Consider the following 19,096-nt stretch of genomic DNA (forward strand, 5'->3'; position numbering starts at 1 on the left):
CTTGACAGACTTTCTGTTATGGGGTGACACAGAGTGTTGGACTGGATGGGCCACTGGCCTGATCCAACAGGGCTTCTCTTCTGTTCTTATGTGACACAGAATGTTGGACTGGATGGGCCATTGGCCTGACCCAACATGTCTTCTCTTATGTTCTTATGTGACACAGAGTGTTGGACTGGATGGGCCATTGGCCTGACCCAACATGGCTTCTCTTATGTTCTTATGTGACACAGAGTGTTGGACTGGATGGGCCACTGGCCTGATCCAACACGGCTTTTCTTATGTTCTTATGTGACACAGAGTGTTGGACTGGATGGGCCACTGGCCTGATCCAACATGGCTTCTCTTCTGTTCTTATGTGACACAGAGTGTTGGACTAGATGGGCCACTGGCCTGATCCAACATGGCTTCTCTTATGTTCTTATGTGACACAGAGTGTTGGACTGGATGGGCCACTGGCCTGATCCAACATGGCTTCTCTTCTGTTCTTATGTGACACAGAGTGTTGGACTGGATGGGCCATTTGCCTGATCCAACATGGCTTCTCTTATGTTCTTATGTGACACAGAGTGTTGGACTGGATGGGCCATTTGCCTGATCCAACATGGCTTCTCTTATGTTCTTATGTGACACAGAATGTTGGACTGGATGGGCCATTGGCCTGACCCAACATAGCTTCTCTTCTGTTCTTATGTGACACAGAGTGTTGGACTGGATGGGTCACTGGCCTGATCCAACATGGCTTCTCTTATGTTCTTATGTGACACAGAGTGTTGGACTGGATGGGCCACTGGCCTGATCCAACATGGCTTCTCTGATGTTCTTATGTGACACAGAGTGTTGGACTGGATGGGCCACTGGCTTGATCCAACATGGCTTCTCTTATGTGACACAGAGTGTTGGACTGGATGGGCCACTGGCCTGATCCAACATGGCTTCTCTTATGTTCTTATGTGACACAGAGTGTTGGACTGGATGGGCCACTGGCCTGATCCAACATGGCTTCTCTTATGTTCTTATGTGACACAGAGTGTTGGACTGGATGGGCCACTGGCCTGATCCAACATGGCTTCTCTGATGTTCTTATGTGACACAGAGTGTTGGACTGGATGGGCCACTGGCTTGATCCAACATGGCTTCTCTTATGTGACACAGAGTGTTGGACTGGATGGGCCACTGGCCTGATGCAACATGGCTTCTCTTATGTTCTTATGTGACACAGAGTGTTGGACTGGATGGGCCACTGGCCTGATCCAACATGGCTTCTCTTATGTTCTTATGTGACACAGAGTGTTGGACTGGAGGGGCCATTGGCCTGATCCAACATGGCTTCTCTTATGTTCTTATGTAACACAGAGTGTTGGACTGGATGGGCCACTGGCCTGATCCAACATGGCTTCTCTTATGTTCTTATGTGACACAGAGTGTTGGACTGGATGGGCCACTGGCTTGATCCAACATGGCTTCTCTTCTGTTCTTATGTGACACAGAGTGTTGGACTGGATGGGCCACTGGCCTGATCCAACATGGCTTCTCTTATGTTCTTATGACGACAGAGATCACTCCCCCTGGAGAAAATAGATGCTTTGGAAGACAGATCCTGCTGAGACTCCCCCCCCCCCCCAATCCTACCCTCCCAAGGCCCCAACTTCCAAATAACTAGAGCCGGCAACCTTATTTCTTAGCTTGGTTTAAACACCAAACACACAAATCTACAAGCTGCCCCCCCCTTCAAGTCTTCCAGGACTAGGAAAAAAAATAAACCCAAGCAAGATAATTGATTTCACAAACAACAAAAATAACATCCAAGGTTTTTACGGGGGTGTTTGTGTGTCCTAAATATGCTTTATAAAAGGACATGTAGCAATGAGCTAAAATTACGCCCCCCCCCCACACAAAGGCACATAAATTGAGATGTGTGGGCTGCCAGCAATAAATCTATTGGAAATTTCGAAATCCTGTGACCTGCATTCTTGTCCACCTACACAATAGTCCAAACATCCTGCCATTAATTAGCATAGTGTTCCATCAAAAAAACATGAGTTGTGACTGAGGGGGCGGGGAAAGAGACAGAGTCAGCTAGTTGACAGTCACCAAAAAAAACAAAACTCAAAAAACACAGGCACGCAGGCAGTGGAGGGTTTTATTATTATTTATTTCCGCCCCGGGCGGTGGGGGGGGGGGGAGAGATCACCTTAATATAACTCTGCCTTTCCGGTCGCTCTGGCCACAATCCACATTAGCAAGCGAGGAAAGTCATCCCGTTTCTGCGGTAGGCACTCTGTCAAAGAAACAGAAAAAAGAAAAAGAATCTGTAATGAATTATCACGTCGATTTAAACAAGGAAAGGGGGCAGAAAGCAGAGCGAGGCTTCGCTTCCTGTTTTGGAGGCTCTCCTGGCTGCCATCTCAGAGCGAGCTTAATCTGAACATTTCTGGTGGGAAGTATTAGGCAACCACTTTTTCTATTAAAAGATCCGCGCGGTTAAGCCAGCGGTTGGCGATTCTATTTCAAGATGTGCAAATATGCAACTTCCTTATTTTGTTAATTATCTTATATATATATATATATATATATATATATATATATATATAAGGGCTTTTTAAAATTACTATTATTTTCATCTGCCCTTTGTAAGCCTATGCGGCATCTCTACTATATGCAGGATTCACTTCTGCTCGGAGCCGTTTCTCCCACTGTAATCTGAGCTAATAACTTGGACCGATTTCCCACTTGCCTTATGGTGCTCTCATGCTCCTCTTCTCAGCGGGGCTTCAATCAGCTTTAACACGATATGCCCCCGGGGCTGCAACTAGCTTCGGCTTTTTCGCACAGCAAGCAGAAATCTCTATTTGCAGCCCCGGGGCAGATAGCATGAAATTGTACAGAAGCCCCGCTGAAAAGAGAAGCGTGAGAGTGGCATAACTTGAGTGGGAAATTGTTTTTCATTACAGGAAACGGGTTGTCAGCTGCCAGGTAGCAACTGGAGACCTTCCACTGTTACTGTTGATCTCCAGAAAACGGAGATCAATTCCCCTGTGGTGAAAATGGCTGCTTTGGAGGGCGGACTCTGTGGCATTGTACCCTGCTGAAGCCACTCCCCTCTCCAAACCCCGCCCTCCACAGGCTCCAACTCCCAAATCTTCCCAAGTATTTCCCAATGCAGAACTGGCAACCCTATACTAGCAGGGCAATACCCATGCAGTCACCCGTCATTTAATTCACAAAATAGGAGTTTCCCCACAGTATCGTGGTTTCAGATTTTTAATTTGTATCAGGGGGCCTTGGAAAAGAAGCAGATGTGGCCTCCGAGGACAGTGTGAGAAATGCACAACATCACAACTTAATGAACTACATTCATTCATTTCTTCTAGGTACCTGGCATTCTCTTCAGTGCTGGGAAAGACACCATTAGTATGCACTGATTCCAGCGGCATCACTGAGATAATGTTGTGGGAACACCCCATGCAGTAACACAGCATCTGATACCAAATTAGCACAGCATCTCCCATCCTTATATTCCTCTATCTCATCAGACAAGGCTGGCGCTTTCCTCCAGCACAGATTTCCTCCGGTTTAAATTGCCTGCCACTCCCGGATTATTAATTCTCGGGACTCTTTTTGAGCAGGAAAGCACAGCAACACAATTCTGTCTGGCTTGGCATCAGGGCGTGTGGCCTAATGTGCAAATGAGTTCCCGCTGGGCTTTTTCTACAAAAAGAACGGTGTGAAACAATGGGGACATCAGGGGGCGTGGCCTAATACGGAAATGAGCTCCTACTGGGCTTTTTCTGCCCCAGAAGCCCTGTTAATTCTACATTCGAGCTCCTCGTCATCAACAGAGGGGAAGGTATGTGTGAGCAGGGCTGGCTGTAGGCTGTCTGACACCCTCGGCAACGTTAACTTCTGGCACACACATGCCCCTGCACTGATAACATCACCAAGTTAGATGGTGCCCCCAGGAGGCCGGCGCCCCAGAAGGCCAGCGCCCTAGGCAATTGCCTAGTTTGCCTACTGGCAGGGCCAGCTGTGTGTGGGGGGGGGGGAGAAAGAAAAACAGCTCTCCCTTTAGGGGATTCAGTGGTTGAGAGAGGAGGAGTCCTTCTCAGTTTGATAGAGGGCCCTCCGGAGTACCAAGAGGCAGCCAGACTTGGAACCCAGCCCCCCAAAACCCTGGGGATCAATTTTCCTGAGCTAAGACACAAATGTGTGATCTGGAGCTAGGTGGCGTCATCGGCCGGCCCAGCTGGTGCCGGGGTAGGTGTGACGGCTTCGGGGGGAGGCAGCCCGGGATGGGGTCATGCCATGTCTTTGGCTGGCTGCGCCACCGCTTTTGTGGGCATGGGGATCAGCAGCAAGGCGCAGGGGAAGAGTCCTGGCCGGGACCGGTCGGAACAAGTTCTCTCAGAGCTGTTCTGCTCAAGGGCAGCTTCTGTCAGAACTCTCTCAGCCCCACCTACCTCACAGGGTGTCTGTCGCAGGGAAGGGAATGGAAGGAGATTGTAAACTGCTCTGAGACTCCCTCAGGTATAGTCCAATCTCTTTTTCTCTTTTTCGACGTACATTGAGGGAACATACCCTGAAAAGTGCTTGTCAGTTTGGCACTGAAAGAGGGGAGAAGGAGCTTCTAGTTTCCCTCCAACCCTGCTTTCTCCAAAGGAAAAGAGTGACGGGAGGCTTTTTTGTTACTTTTCTCTGGCAAAAGCACGATTGGTGGGAAACAAAAAAGCATCTCCTCCCCCGCTTGCAGCCTTCCCTCACGGTGCTGAGTGAACAAATGCTTTTAAAGGCGAATTCCCACAATGATCATGTGGTTGCGCACCTGTGACCTGACATGAGTCAGGCGTATCATGTGGTTACGCCCTGAGTGAGCCTTCATAACTCACCTTTGGCATTTCCTCATATCCGACTGCAAACGCGCATCGAGGAAAGCAAACAGGTACCAGAACGATAACCTGCATGTTTGCTCACATAGGGCAAATGGCAACTAGTGCGTTTGTGTGTGGTGTTTTTCAGGATCGACATCAGGAAAACGGTGTTGGGGAAAAGGACCAAGAGCCTTCTGTGGTCCCCCAAGTAGCTGCTCTGATCCGAAAAGCAGAAGAATGAAGCAGCTTGACTATGTATTAATCATCATGCGGTAACAAATATAAGCTTTGGACATACAGAGCACTTCAATTTATTTTATTTTATTTTTTTTTTTACAAAAGGGAGACAATGTCATAAAACAAGGTTTTATAGCCCGGAGAGAAATATTCAAAGTTAGGTCAGACATTAACCATATAAAAGAGATCCGCTACACCACAACAACCACAAGTCCAAAGATGTCAGGGTTTTGCAGCCTGCCCGAGCTATTAGAGTTCACATTTTGAATTTCGTACAAAAATAATGCGTTTACCTTCTTGACCTTGGAATTTTAACGGTTTTATAACCACAGCAACAACCTTTAAAACACAAATACAGCATGTTTCAGGCTACTGTGCAGCTTATATTGAGATAAATGGACCCCGAGTATAAACTTGGATTCAGATTAAAGATAGTTTAATTCTCCACTGGTTAGGACTGAATTTTTGGCCGCAATGCATGCTCAAGTTTGATTCAGGTCACCCAGGAAACAATCAACTCTACTTCTTCAGTATCTAAAATGCAGTTGGCTGTCTTCTAGGAGAATTCTAGGAGAGGGAAACACACAAGTCATTCTATTTTACTGTATTCTGCACTTTTTTGTAGCCAATTCCTGCTTTGGTAACAGGTAGCATAAACTACTCTGATGAGAGAATTATGCTACCATTTCTGGAGAAACGGTGGCTTCTGGAAGTGGCCTAAAATGGGTCTGGAACGTACGTTCTACAACAGGCTACGGACAAGCATACAAGTGTCAGTCAAAGTCACTCGTCTGTCACAGTGAAGCAAAAAATGGCCATCGGTGCTGTCCCCAAAGAAGTAGTGTCCCCTTAGGGTTGCCAAGTCCTACCTTTATCATGGTAGGGAATTCTTCTTACATGCACGGAGTGTTCATGGCATGATAACGTCACCCAGAAGTGATGTCACCATGCCAGGCATAACATGCTGTAGGATTCTGGCAAAAACCTCTATGGTACCATAGAGTTTTTGCCAAATGCTAGAGTGTCCCCCGCACAATGACATTACTTCCGGGTGATGTCATCACATCGGGCATGTCACATGACAATAGAATTGTTTGGTAACAGGGTCCCCCCCCCCCCCTGGCCGGCTCTCTGACGGCAGGTTGGGGCCCCCCAAACTGCGGGAACCCCAGCCCCCAACCCTATCCCCCCTCCCTTCTTCATGGTGGCAGGCGCAGTCCAACATCACTAGCAGGCCTTGCCCAGTAGCACCTTATCAAGAGCATGCCAGGCCAAAGGCTGGGTTTTGTGACTTCTGGAGCACCACTGCCAAGTGTTCGCCTTCATCCAGCATCAGAACAGCACCATTTCTTTTGAGAAAAAGTGAGTCCTGTCCTGTGGCACCCTGCAGCATAGCAGACTTACTGGAGCATAAGATCTGTGGCTTACAGCCTGCTTCAGATGTTGTTTTTTAGAGAGCAGGAAGCTGCAAGGGAAATTGGAGGGAGCTGTGGCTCAAAATGTGCCTGAGCAGTAACTTGTGGGGAATGGATCGCTTGAGCCAGGGAAAGCAGGAGCTTGGGGAAGGAGCAACGGTTAGTGAGGAATCAGTCTTGGACGATACTAAAATGATAGAAACCTACACATGACTCTTGTGAGCTCATAGCAGAAATCTGCCTCCAAAAGTTGACCAGAATAATACTTGAACTGTAAGTTCGTGCGGAACAAATACTCGTAACAGAACTGTTATAGGCATTATGCGGTGTATTAAACTGATGAAGAAGCGTTGATATTAAAGATAATTTTGTCTTTTAGCAAATTAAATAATAGTCTCCACCCCCACCCCTATTGCTCCTGGAAATTGTCAGCTGCAGGCTGGCAACTCTAGATATACTTGGATGGGAGATTGCCAAAGAGGTCCAGGGTTGCTATGCAGAGGCAAACAATGGCAAACCACCTCTGTTCATCTCTTGCCTTGAAAACTCTATGGCAGGGGTGTCAAACATGCGGCCCGGGGTCCAAATCAGACCCCTGGAGGTCTCCTATCAGGCTCCCAAGCAGTTGGCTCTTGTCTGCTTCCTTCTCCCTCTCTCTTGCTTCCTTCTGCATCTCAACTTGCTTTGCAAGGCTTGCTCAATCGCACAGGAGCGACAGAGCAAAACCTTGATTTTCTCCATTGGTTGAGGCTCCTCCCCCTCCTGGTCCCCTGGAGAAGGAAGGAAAGAGTCAGAGCTCCCTTTGCCCAGTTCCCTGGAACCCATGGGAGAAATGCAAATAAAGCATCTTTAAGACCAACAAGTGCTAATGTTTTAAGAATGTTTTAAGTTTAAAAAAAAACTTTAGTTGTGCTTGTGTACTTTAAAACGTTTATCTCTGCTACCTTATCTTAAATAAGTTGTTGTTGTTATTATTATTATTATTATTATTATTATTATTATTATTATTATTATTTTCTATTTATATCCCGCCCTCTCCACAAGCGGACTCAGGGCGGCTTACAACATCATAAAATACAATCAATCCATAAAACATATAAAACCATAATTTACATATCAACATTAAAACCATTCTATAGCGCTATTTCAGTACAGTATAGGCGGTATCGAATTCTCGACTGTGATTGCCAGCATTCTGTAAGATGTCCGGTGGCAGCCCTTTTTCAATCAAACCGCAAAAGCCTGTTTAAACAATTCGGTCTTACAGGCCCTGCAGAACGCAGACAAATCCCGCAGGGCCCTTATGGCTTCTGGAAGGGTGTTCCAAAGTTCTGGTGCTGCCACCGAAAAAGCCCTGGATCTTGTCACACACCACCTGGCTTCTTTTGGGCCAGGGGCAGACAACAGATTTTTTTGTCCCTGATCGCAGTGCTCTCTGGGGGATATATGGGGAAAGGCGGTCCCGTAGATAGGCAGGTCCCTGACCATAAAGGGCTTTGAAGGTTAATACCAACACCTTGAAGCGAACTCGGAACACAACAGGCAACCAGTGCAGCTCCCTCAGCACTGGCTGAATGTGCTCCCATCGCGGCAGCCCCATTAACAGTCGTGCCGCAGCATTCTGCACTAGTTGTAGTCTCCGGGTTAGCGTCAAGGGTAGCCCCATGTAGAGAGCATTACAGTGATCTATTCTTGAGGTGACCGTAGCATGGATTACCGTCGCTAAGTCGTTGTGCTCCAGGTAAGGGGCCAGCTGCCGCGCTTGCCGAAGATGAAAAAAGGCAGATCTAACCGTGGCTGCTACCTGGGCCTCCATTGTAAGGGAGGACTCAAGAAGCACGCCTAAGCTCTTGGCAGGGACCGGTATTAGTGGTACCCCGTCAAGAGCACACATGGCCCAGTCTGACATAGTACAGCCCAGCTGACAAGGTCTCATTTGTCAGGTAATACAAAAAACAACTACTGTGATGTGCTGGCTAACAATATTTATTAAAATCATTGTAAAACCTTTGCAAATATCTTTTTGTACTTCATATTATGACAGAGATTCATTTTCACATTTCAATATGACAAAAAAAGTCCTATGAGCACCCGGATGTAAGCTCATTTCGTCAAAGGACTTCCTCAGGAGTAACACTTAAGTGTTATTGAGTGGTAAGTTTTTCACGACAATATAAAATCTCAAGTATTATGTATTTCCATTCATAAGAACATAAGAGAAGCCATGTTGGATCAGGCTAATGGCCCATCCAGTCCAACACTCTGTGTCACATAAGAACATAAGAGAAGCCATGTTGGATCAGGCCAATGGCCCATCCAGTCCAACACTCTGTGTCACATAAGAACATAAGAGAAGCCATGTTGGATCAGGCCAATGGCCCATCCAGTCCAACACTCTGTGTCACATAAGAATATAAGAGAAGCCATGTTGGATCAGGCCAGTGGCCCATCCAGTCCAACATTCTGTGTCATAAGCACATAAGAGAAGCCATGTTGGATCAGGCCCATGGCCCATCCAGTCCAACACACTGTGTCATAAGAACATAAGAGAAGCCATGTTGGATCAGGCCAATGGCCCATCCAGTCCAACACTCTGTGTCACATAAGAACATAAGAGAAGCCATGTTGGATCAGGCCAATGGCTCATCCAGTCCAACACTCTGTCACACAGTGGCCAAAAAATTTATATATATATATATATGCTCCATATGTTTATCCAATCCCCTCTTGAAGCTGTCTATGCTTGTAGCCGCCAGCACCTCCTGTGGCAGTGAATTCCACATGTTAATCACCCTTTGGGTGAAGAAGTACTTCCTTTTATCCGTTTTAACCCGACTGCTCAGCAATTTCAGCTTTGTGGTATGCCTTGTTAGTATTTTGGTTTATTCCAGGATGAAAGAACTTGAAGATGGTGTAGAAAAGCATTTACATTGGGTTGTAACAAAAAGGCTGGTAACCCTAGAAGAATTGTATGAAAGATTACTCCTGAGGAAGTCCATTGTTGGCCAGCACATCACAGTAGTTGCTTTTTGTATTACCTGTCTTATTAACTAGTTCCAAATAGGCAGCCGTGTTCGTCTGAAGTAGTAGAACAAAACAGGAGTCAATTTCACCTTTAAGACCAACTTAGTTTTATTCAGAACGTCAGCTTTCGTGTGCATGCACACTTCTTTTTGTCGATTATACTGCCTCATTTGTGTCAGATCCATCCCTCATAACAAATGAGTTCGACATCTCTGCCCTATGGGGTTGCTGTAATGTGGCTGCAGTTTGATGGCACTTTTTACCACATACATACACCTAACCACTGTGGTCTGTGCTCTTACAACCAGCTCTGTTACCTAATTTTAGCACATGCTTTCTTCAGCTGCTCTAGGAGAGTATTGGGACTCTTGCAGCGAAGACGAAACAACGGCAATAGTGACGAAACAGACTCTCTCTGCAACTGTGTGCACATGGAACGTCCCCATTGATTTTTGATGCTCCTTAAATCAAATAATTAAATACTCGAAGTACGTTTGAGAGGTAGAGATGTAATTAGTACATGCAACCAGACAACAGTGCTTCTTTAAAAGCAAGAGTAACATCATCTTGGGATTATTTATAATGTAGGAAGGATTGTTTTAAATAATTTCTAGTGTTATAATGGTGATGGTTTTAAATTGTTGTATGTTGCCCAGAGTCCCGTGCATTCGGGGATGGGTGATTCAAAACTCTAAAATCTAAATAAATAAATAAAAAATATCGGGAAGTGTACTTTTCCCTCTGAAAAACGGGTCTGTTCCAGCGTTACTAATACAGTTAAGGGGTACGCAAACCAAAAGTATCAATAGCGGAGTAGGAATTCTAGCAGGAGCTCCTTTGCATATTAGACCACACACATCCTGATGTAGCCAATCCTCCAAGAGCTTACAAAAAAGAGCCTTGTAAGCTCTTGGAGGATTGGCTACATCGGGTGTGTGGCCTAATATGCAAAGGAGCTCCTGCTAGAATTCCACCCCGATCAATAGTATATCTGAACAACTTTTTTGCAAGCTACCCGGGGGAGGGGGGGGGATTAATTGCCTTTAAAAACAGAGGATGGCATCTTGCCCATTAATCTGGAGACATCTTCCAATGAGATACTAGTAGTCAGGGAAAGGGGTGCTGCTCTCGCTAAATTTCATTCCGTTCCAAATACTGTTGAATCTATAAAATGTGCTCTTCTTATGTGACATTAAATGCTCTCCTTTCTCTCAGCTTCTTGCCATGTTACTTTGGAACACTGACTCTGAGATTTCGTAAGCCCTCTTAATATCAAACGAGTTATTGTGGACAGATTCATAGCCTCCTTGTACATACAGAATGTCATCCCCCCCCCTTCCAAAAGCAATTAATAGGCTACCACTATTACTCCCCCCCCCCAGCCTTCTTGGTCAAACCACATTCGAGAAGTGTCAATTTATGGGGAAACGAAGTCAGGCTACAGCTAAACGGTGACGAAGAATAAGCGGCATTGTTCAGAAAGGAAGTTGTGATCCGGCGTTCGGAGACTTCTGCGTGACACAAAATAAATGTACTTGAATCGAGATTACGGTTAACAGAAATATTTATCTAGGACTCAAGTAGTCTCTCTCCTTCTATTGCATTCCTTTCCTTTGTAAGAAGACCAACGAAGTCTGTACTCCAGACTTTCTGTGATCAGTCTATAGAAATGCCTGCCAGAGAGGGAAGACCAGAGTGCTAAAGAGCCCAGCTATGGAGAACAGGCTGCTTTCGATTCTGGAGAGGGATTTGGAGCAGAGGTGCCATGGGACGAGGGATACTTAAAGCCTTCACGATGGGCTACTGCCCTTCCCTAACTGCTTTCCCCTGCAAAGTTCACTTCTAAGTATGTGTTTTGCCTCTGCAACTTTTTCTTTGTGTCACGGCTGACTTATGGAGATCCCACCTCAAAGGAAAGGATGTTGTTAGTTTGAGAGGAGACGAACGGAGTGTAGCAGCAGAGTCTCAATGACTCTTAAGGATACTTTTACACATTAGTCTCCTATTTTGACATAAGAACATAAGAGAAGCCATGTTGGATCAGGCCAATGGCCCATCCAGTCCAACACTCTGGGTCACACAGTGGGCAAAAACAAACAAACAAAAACCCCCAAGTGCCATCAGGAGGCTCACAAGCGGGGCTAGAAGCCCTTCCACTTTGCCCCCCCCCAAGCACCAAGCATACAGAGCATCACTGCCCCAGACAGAGAGTTCCAACAATATGGTGTGGCTAATAGCCACTGATGGACCTCTGCTCCATATGTTTATCCAATCCCCTCTTGAAGCTGGCTATGCTTGTAGCCACCACCACCTCCTGTGGCAGTGAATTGCACATATTTACTGTTTCACTGTTTTTCTCCTGTAATTAAGTCCAAACATAATGTGATCTATAAACTTAGGTTGTTATTGCTATTTAGGCTTTGGAAAGGAAAGGAAAGGTCCCCTGTGCAAGCACCAGTCGTTTCCGACTCAGGGGTGATGTTGCTTTCACAACGTTTTCACGGCAGACCTTTTTACGGGGTAGTTTGCCATATGTCAAAACATCTTCATTACGTTGTATGCTAATTTGGTGTTCACCTATGTAGAGGCATCCACCAACCTACCTATCTATCCAGGGCTTTTTTTGTAGCAGAAACTCCTTTGCATATTAGGCCACACCCCCTGATGTAGCCAGTCCTCATGGAGCTTACAGTAGGCCCTGTGCTGAGAGCCCTGTAAGCTCTTGGAGGATTGGCTTCCTCAGGGGTGTGTGGCCTAATCTGCAAAGGAGTTCCTGCTACAAAAAGCTATCCATCCATCCATCCATCCATCCATCCATCCATCCATCCATCCATCCATCCATCATCTATCTATCTATCTATCTATCTATCTATCTATCTATCTATCTATCTATCTATCTATCTATCTATCTATCTATCTATCTATCTATCTATCCATCTATCCATCCATCCGAACTGTTAACTTCCATTCCAATGTATCTGAGGAAGTGTGCATGCACATGAAAGCTCGTACCTTGAATAAACTTTTGTTGGTCTTAAAGGTACCACTGGACTCAAAATTTGTTCTGCCGCTTCAGACCAACAAGGCTGCCCAGCTGGATCAGTTTTCAAGGCAAGAGACAAGCAGAGGTGGTTGGCCATTACCTGCTTCTGTGGAGCAACCCTGAACTTCCTTGGTGATCTCCCATTCAAGTACTGACCAGCCCCACCTACCTCATAGGGTGTCTGTTGTGGGGAGGGGAAGGAAAAGGAGATTGTAAGCTGCTCTGAGACTCTGAGTGAAAGGGAGGGTATAAACCCAATCTCCTCTTCTTCTTCTTCTTCTTCTTCTTCTTCTTCTTCTTCTTCTTCTTCTTCTTCTTCTTCTTCTTCTTCTTCTTCTTCTTCTTCTTCTTCTTCTTCTTCTTCTTCTTCTTCTTCTTCTTCTTCTTCTTCTCCCAACCAAATATTTATAACATAATCCAATGCAAAAAAAAAAAAATTCCAAAGAGATTCAAATGCCAAACAATACAACTGTAAGAAAATATAAGCAGACAGCAGTGGTTCAAAAACGCCTTTCTAAACAACAACATGACGGTCAGCCTTTCAAGCAATGGTGCCGAACTGTGCTTTGGAGGGCCTCTTTTGAAGAGTTCTTTGCGGGGCCACCACTGAGAAAGCTCAGCTCTGCCTCCAGGAACAAGACTCCTGCCACTGATCTTAATAGAAGGGGTATGGGTGGGATGGGATGCTGGGCTTAATAGTTGGTGGCTGGGGCTGGAGTTATGCCAGGCTTGGCAATGGGGGCATAGTATCCCTCCGTGAGTCTCCCTGTCCCCTCCTGAGCTGTAAGTAGGCAATCAAGTTTGGTAACCAGCAGTGATGGGAGGGATTTCCCCCCCACACAAGTATTGCAGGTCCACACTTGTTGTCACGTTCTCAGGGTGCAGGCAGGCAGGAGTCCAAAGCCAGTCCAAGGTAAAAGTGCAGGAGCCAGGTCACCAAAGCAGAATCACAAACCGGAATCAGAAGTCAATGTCCAAAAGCCAAACGGTCAGGGTGCCAAGGAAATCAAGCAGGTCAGGATCAGGAAGGAGCGTGGATGCAAGCCAGAGAATAGACTTGTTGCTTCCACAAGGTTACCAAGTCCTGGGTGGGGGCTATATGGGAGTCTCAATCAGCCTGCTCCTTGGGTGGCAGTGACTCAGGGCTGAGAGATCTGAAGCATCGGCGTGCCTCATGTCTTCGCTCTGAAAGTTCTTTCCGGGGCCTGCTTTGAACACTTGAGATGGGAGGAGGAGAGCTTGGAGGAGATTGATGTCAACAGCTGACACTGGTGCCTGGAGAGTGATTGATGGGCCAGCTGCTGTTTGTTCAGCTGAGGAACTGGCTGGTAACTCTTCCAGGTCTGTTAACCCTTCCAGCTCCTCCTCGTCAGGGCTCATGGCACTTGTCTGTATAGTAGTAGCCAAGTTTGCGAAATCTGAGGATACTTAAATCCAGTGACCGGAGCTGTGAATGAGCAAGGCAGATCTTTCTACAAACCTGAAAAGGCCCCAGGTTTGCAGGAAAATGTGAACCCTAAAAAACACACACATTGGGGGTTTAAAATACCCCTAAATGATAAAGGGAGTGCTCATAGCTTTAAGTGACAGACTCCCCCAGTGGCTGTAGCTAGGCAACCACAGTATTCCAAGCTTGGTTCTGTCAGGAAAAAGCAGGGGGAGGGGGCAGAGACTTTTCCAGGTGTATGTTGGCTTTTAAGGAAAGGCCTATATATATATATTACTAAATTACAAACAAATAAGGCTGAGGGGAAGTAAAGATATGCAAGATGAAACGAAAAAGTCTTGACTACCAGAAGAAGACTGTAGATTTATACCCCACCCTTCTCTCTGAATCAGAGACTTGGAACGGCTTACAATCTCCTTCTCCCCCCACAACAGACACCCTTGTGAGGTGGGTGGGGCCGAGAGGGCTCTCACAGCAGCTGCCCTTTCAAGGACAACTCCTACGAGAGTTATGGCTGACCCAAGGCTGCTCCAGCACGTGCAAGTGGAGGAGTGGGGAATCAAACCCGGTTCTCCCACATAAGAGTCCGCACACAACACCAAACTGGCACAAGACATGACAGACGGAGATAGATTGATCTCCCGGGGAAGGGGGGGGGATTCCATAATTTTTGCATCACAACTGAGAAGGCTCTTTCTTGGATTGCCACCCATGTAGCCTCAAAAAGGGCCCAAGAAGATGATTGTAGTGTTTGGATGGGTTTGGATAGGAGCAGGCGGTCCTTAAGTTAGGGTAGGCTTCTGTGAATCAAACGCATCCTCTAGTGGGATTGTATTGCACTGATTGAAACATGTGCCGGTGTGTGTGTTAGTATAATGGGCAAGTCTCATTTTGGGCAGCAACTCAGGAGCAGAGCTCCGGAACCTCTAAATTTTATTGTGCTCTTTCTTATCCCTCCCCCCCGCAACAACAACAAAAAATACTTGCTTCCGGGCTCCATTGTTCAAACCCCCTGTGAGAATTTTGCTGAACTCTAAGATTTGACAAACTTTCTCGTATTTTTCCTCACCAAAAATTGGGGAAATAACCAAAACATATAACGCAGACGGACGGAAATCTTCCTCATGCCACTGGGGCCACATCGGAGAAAGTCATTTAAAAAGTATGATGGGAGGAAGGTTTGATTAGGACAATTCAAATTAAGGTAGATGCTGAGCTGATATAATTTAGTCCACCTTCCAGTGATGTCAGGGGAGTGTGGCATATGCAAATGAGTTGTGCTACTGAGCTCTGGCATCTCTTTTTCTACAAAATAGGGAATTTGGGGAGGGGGGGATCCCTACTTCTTCTGTGGAATTCCTGTTTCTACTATTTCTTGTGCTCAACCATGAGACAGCGTCTGGTCTCAGTCAGCTGTTGGACAGTACACTGGTTTCAGAACAAGCCTAACATAATTCCGCTTCCTGATCCTCGGCTTCCTTTGCCCGGCACTGCATCAAAAGCCTTTCGCAACCGCTGTTCTCAGGGCACGGTCTGATATCCCCACGAAAAAGAAAAACAAACCAACAGGACCATGGCATCTGTTCCGGTAAAAACCAGAGGTGCGGGAAGGGAACCACCACCTTTGCCAAAAAGGATAGAGAAGAAAACGAGGAGGGATTGAACCATCGCTTTAAAGTTTCTCAGAGGCTACTGTAAACAATGGTGAGGGAATCTAAAAAAATAAAAAATGTGGAGCTATAAAACAATACTTGGCAGTTGCTTCTGCAAAACAAACAGAATGATGCAAAGTTCTTCCCGCCACTGCCACAAACTTTAATAGACTTATTTTTCTGAGGAGGAAGACTTCTGGAAATACCGTTAAGCTGGAAGCCTTAAGGGAGACATACGGCAAAAAGAACGCGGCGGCAAGGTTGAGTTTTATTCAACGAGCAGGGCAGAGCATAAAAATTCAGACATGGACTCAGCTAACACAAGACCTCCCACTGAGTATAGCCAAAGATTATTAGTCCGGCACGCCGTGGGCCTCATCGGCCCCTTTGCAAAATGCAGCTGCTCCGGTTTTCGTTGAGCTTACAAACATTTATTTGGGGTTGCTGCTCCCGCCCGGGCCAGACAAATGAATCTGTGTCCTCGATATTGTTATTCCTGACAAATCTGGTCGAGTGTTTTAAGGCAATTTGCTTGGAAAAGAAACAGTGTGGTTCAGAAAACCAAGCTGGGGGAAGGGAAGGAGGGCTGCAACAGTCCAAAGATGCCGAGATTTAACATTCACTTCACTGCTTTGGCTTGCTGTGTGGCCTCCAAAAGACCACTTATCCCTGAACGATGGTTCAGCTTCCCTGTCTTTATTTTTTTATTTTTAGCTTTAAATTTTTTTATTGGTTTTAGAAATAAAAAAGGGAAAGCTTATGCATAAGTACAGAAACGACAATAAGACGATGATGCCGTTACTTCCCTCGGGAGTTTTGACAGATTACAAGACGAATGTTTGTTTAATGCTTTCAAAATTCAGCATGTCGGATAATGATTATTTGCGTCGGGGCTGCGTTTCCCTCCCCCCCTCTTCCGTTGTTTCTGATGGCTAACTACCAGGATTACTGAAGCGGATGTTGAAATACGCAGCTACTGGGCTGCAGGAGTGGAAATTCTCATGCAAGCAACTGAAAGAGGCCGGACAAAAACAGCTATCGTCCATCAGATGCTGCAGCTTACTGGGACAAAGATTTTTATTCTCTTTTCTATCACCACAGCATTCATCTGTAGATTAGAGCGAATATTACGAGACCATGGCTCAGGGGAAGAGCCTCTGCTTTGCATGTAGAAGGTCATAGGTTCAATCCCACCATCTCTAGTTAAAATAATCAGGTTGTAGGTGATGTGAAAGATGGGTTTACCGGAGCCCCTGGAGACATGCTGCCGATCTAAGTAGACTTTTCCTACCTTGATGGACCAGCGGTATAATCCAGTATAAGGCAGCTTCACATATGGGTCCATCATGCACATGATTAATTCTTGGGATTTTCCGGTTTTATGAAAGGTGTGCTCAGTTTATTGTACATTTATTCTTACTTTCCCTTTAATCTGGGAAAGCTTGCTGGCTGGGAATAGAAAACCCCTTCTGATACTGCAGGCACAGAAAGCTGTTCTGCAAACAGAGAGATTTTCTCAGGCTCGAAGGGCCTTCACTGGCAGAGCCCTGCGGGTGTGGCCAGTTCTATTATTGACTGATGCGCTCAGTTTCCAGTGCGACTCTTGGTCACCAAAGCAGTGGGAGGTAAGAGGAGTTAAGGTAACGAATCACTGGCTGCCAGAGGAAGAGATGGGAAGATTTTTTTTTTTTAAGCAAAAGGAATATACAATTTCAATCAAAGTCTGAAATTTGTAGAAGTGGTTTTGGTCTCGATATAGAAAAAATATTTATCCAAGAAACTCCTACTCGGGTGCGAACATCCTACTCCTGGTGGGATTTTGTTTGGCAAAGCACTGGGAAAAGCGTGGAGGCGAATACAGAACATGTCTATAAACAAACATATTTATTTAGTACAGACTGACACATTCGCAAGAGCATGGCTGTTCTTATAAGTGTAAAACCAATTTCCGAGACTGATTTCCTTTTGTGATTCTTCCAGTTTACTCAATCCACCCCCCTTTCTTTCCCCATCCATGCACTGAGGGTTAGAGAGCTACTTCCAGGGCTTTTTTTGTAGCAGGAACTCCTTTGCATATTAGGTCACACACCCCCGATGTAGCCAATCCTCCCAAGAGCTTACAGTAGGGCCTATAGTAAGAGCCCTGTAAGCTCTTGGAGGACTGGCTACATCAGGGGTGTGTGGCCTAACATCCGAAGGAGTTCCTGCTACAAAAAAAAGCCCCGGCTACTTCAATCCATCCTGGTGACGCACGGGTTTGATGGCTTGTATGTGCCCGCTCCTCCCACTCCATCATTCTCACTTCTGACCCATTCACTTCCACTTTCTGAAAAGCAGGGCAGTGCTGAATGGTCAGAGGAGCTTCTCTGGGGGGAAATGGAACCCGCATGATGTAGGAGTGTCATTCTGCTCTGGTTGAAAAACAGCAGACCCCCTCAAGCAGGCTGTTTCAGGGACTTCTTGTTGAATCCTTGAAAACGTTTTTTTAAAATCAGGAGAGATTACAGAGCAGTTTATTGCATTAAAAAAATACGGTCCATTAGGGTTAACTCCAAATGGACAATTCCTTTACTACAACGGAAAGAAATCCGCTAATCCTAGGACTGAAAAGAATTTGCTGCTGAAACGAAGGACCATCGCACACCCCAAGCCTGCTTTGTAACAAATGCCAATCCCCACGTTTCCCCGCTGTCATGAACTAAAACATACTCAAGTGGCGCTAGATCTCCCAGAACCGCTTCAGCAGCATCTACCCGGTTCTAAAACGCTGTTCCCTTCTCGCCCATTTGCTTTCGATTGCAAAGCAGTTTGTGGTAAAGTCTTGCATGTCAAGTGCGTATTTTTAGCCGTACAGTAGCTCCTGAGCTGCAGTGGGTTTGTGGGTTTTAAAACAGACTCTTAACATCACTGATGTGGCATTCGTTTTTGGTAATTGATATTAATTTTCAGGTTGTGCTTTTGGGCTTGAATCTGAAGAGCTCTCTAAGGACCGCTGCTAAAAGGTCCACAATAAAATGGTAGGGGATCATTTTGTTTCCTTTCAATTTTTTTTTGGGGGGGGGGAGGGGAGGGCGAGAGGGGAGTGGGAATTATGCTGCCACGGACTTCCCTAGTTACTTTTGCATTCAGTTTTGCCCCAGTACAATACGAAGCATTAACGTCTGTCTGGCTGAAACAATTATTTGAGCATCTCGGCAAGTGGTCGAGGTCTGGAAATCTGGTGATAATCAACATCTCCGCAAACTCAAGTTGATACATTGGACCTGTATTACACACTTTAAAGTGACTATGAAAACAGCAGCACATTTATTTATGGGGAGATGCTATGCCAGCAAAAGATGTTTTCCATATGTAGAGCAGAAGGCAACCCCTTCACCATTGTTCTCGCTGTAGAAAGCCCCCAGAGTGAG

General features: G+C 45.9%; 1 protein-coding gene across 2 annotated transcripts in view; it reads right to left on the bottom strand.

The window, feature by feature from the left end:
* Positions 1–2,134: 2,134 nt before the first annotated feature.
* SUPT3H (SPT3 homolog, SAGA and STAGA complex component) overlaps positions 2,135–19,096 on the bottom strand; it is a 436,825-nt gene continuing 419,863 nt past the window's right edge. For both annotated transcript variants that reach the window (XM_060231273.1, XM_060231262.1), the window contains one exon: positions 2,135–2,281. In XM_060231273.1, the coding sequence (XP_060087256.1) occupies positions 2,240–2,281 (42 nt within the window). In that variant the 3' untranslated portion in view covers positions 2,135–2,239. The remainder of the gene's footprint in view (positions 2,282–19,096) is intronic.

Source organism: Heteronotia binoei, chromosome 1 (assembly GCF_032191835.1).
Source record: "Heteronotia binoei isolate CCM8104 ecotype False Entrance Well chromosome 1, APGP_CSIRO_Hbin_v1, whole genome shotgun sequence".
NCBI lineage: Eukaryota > Metazoa > Chordata > Lepidosauria > Squamata > Gekkonidae > Heteronotia > Heteronotia binoei.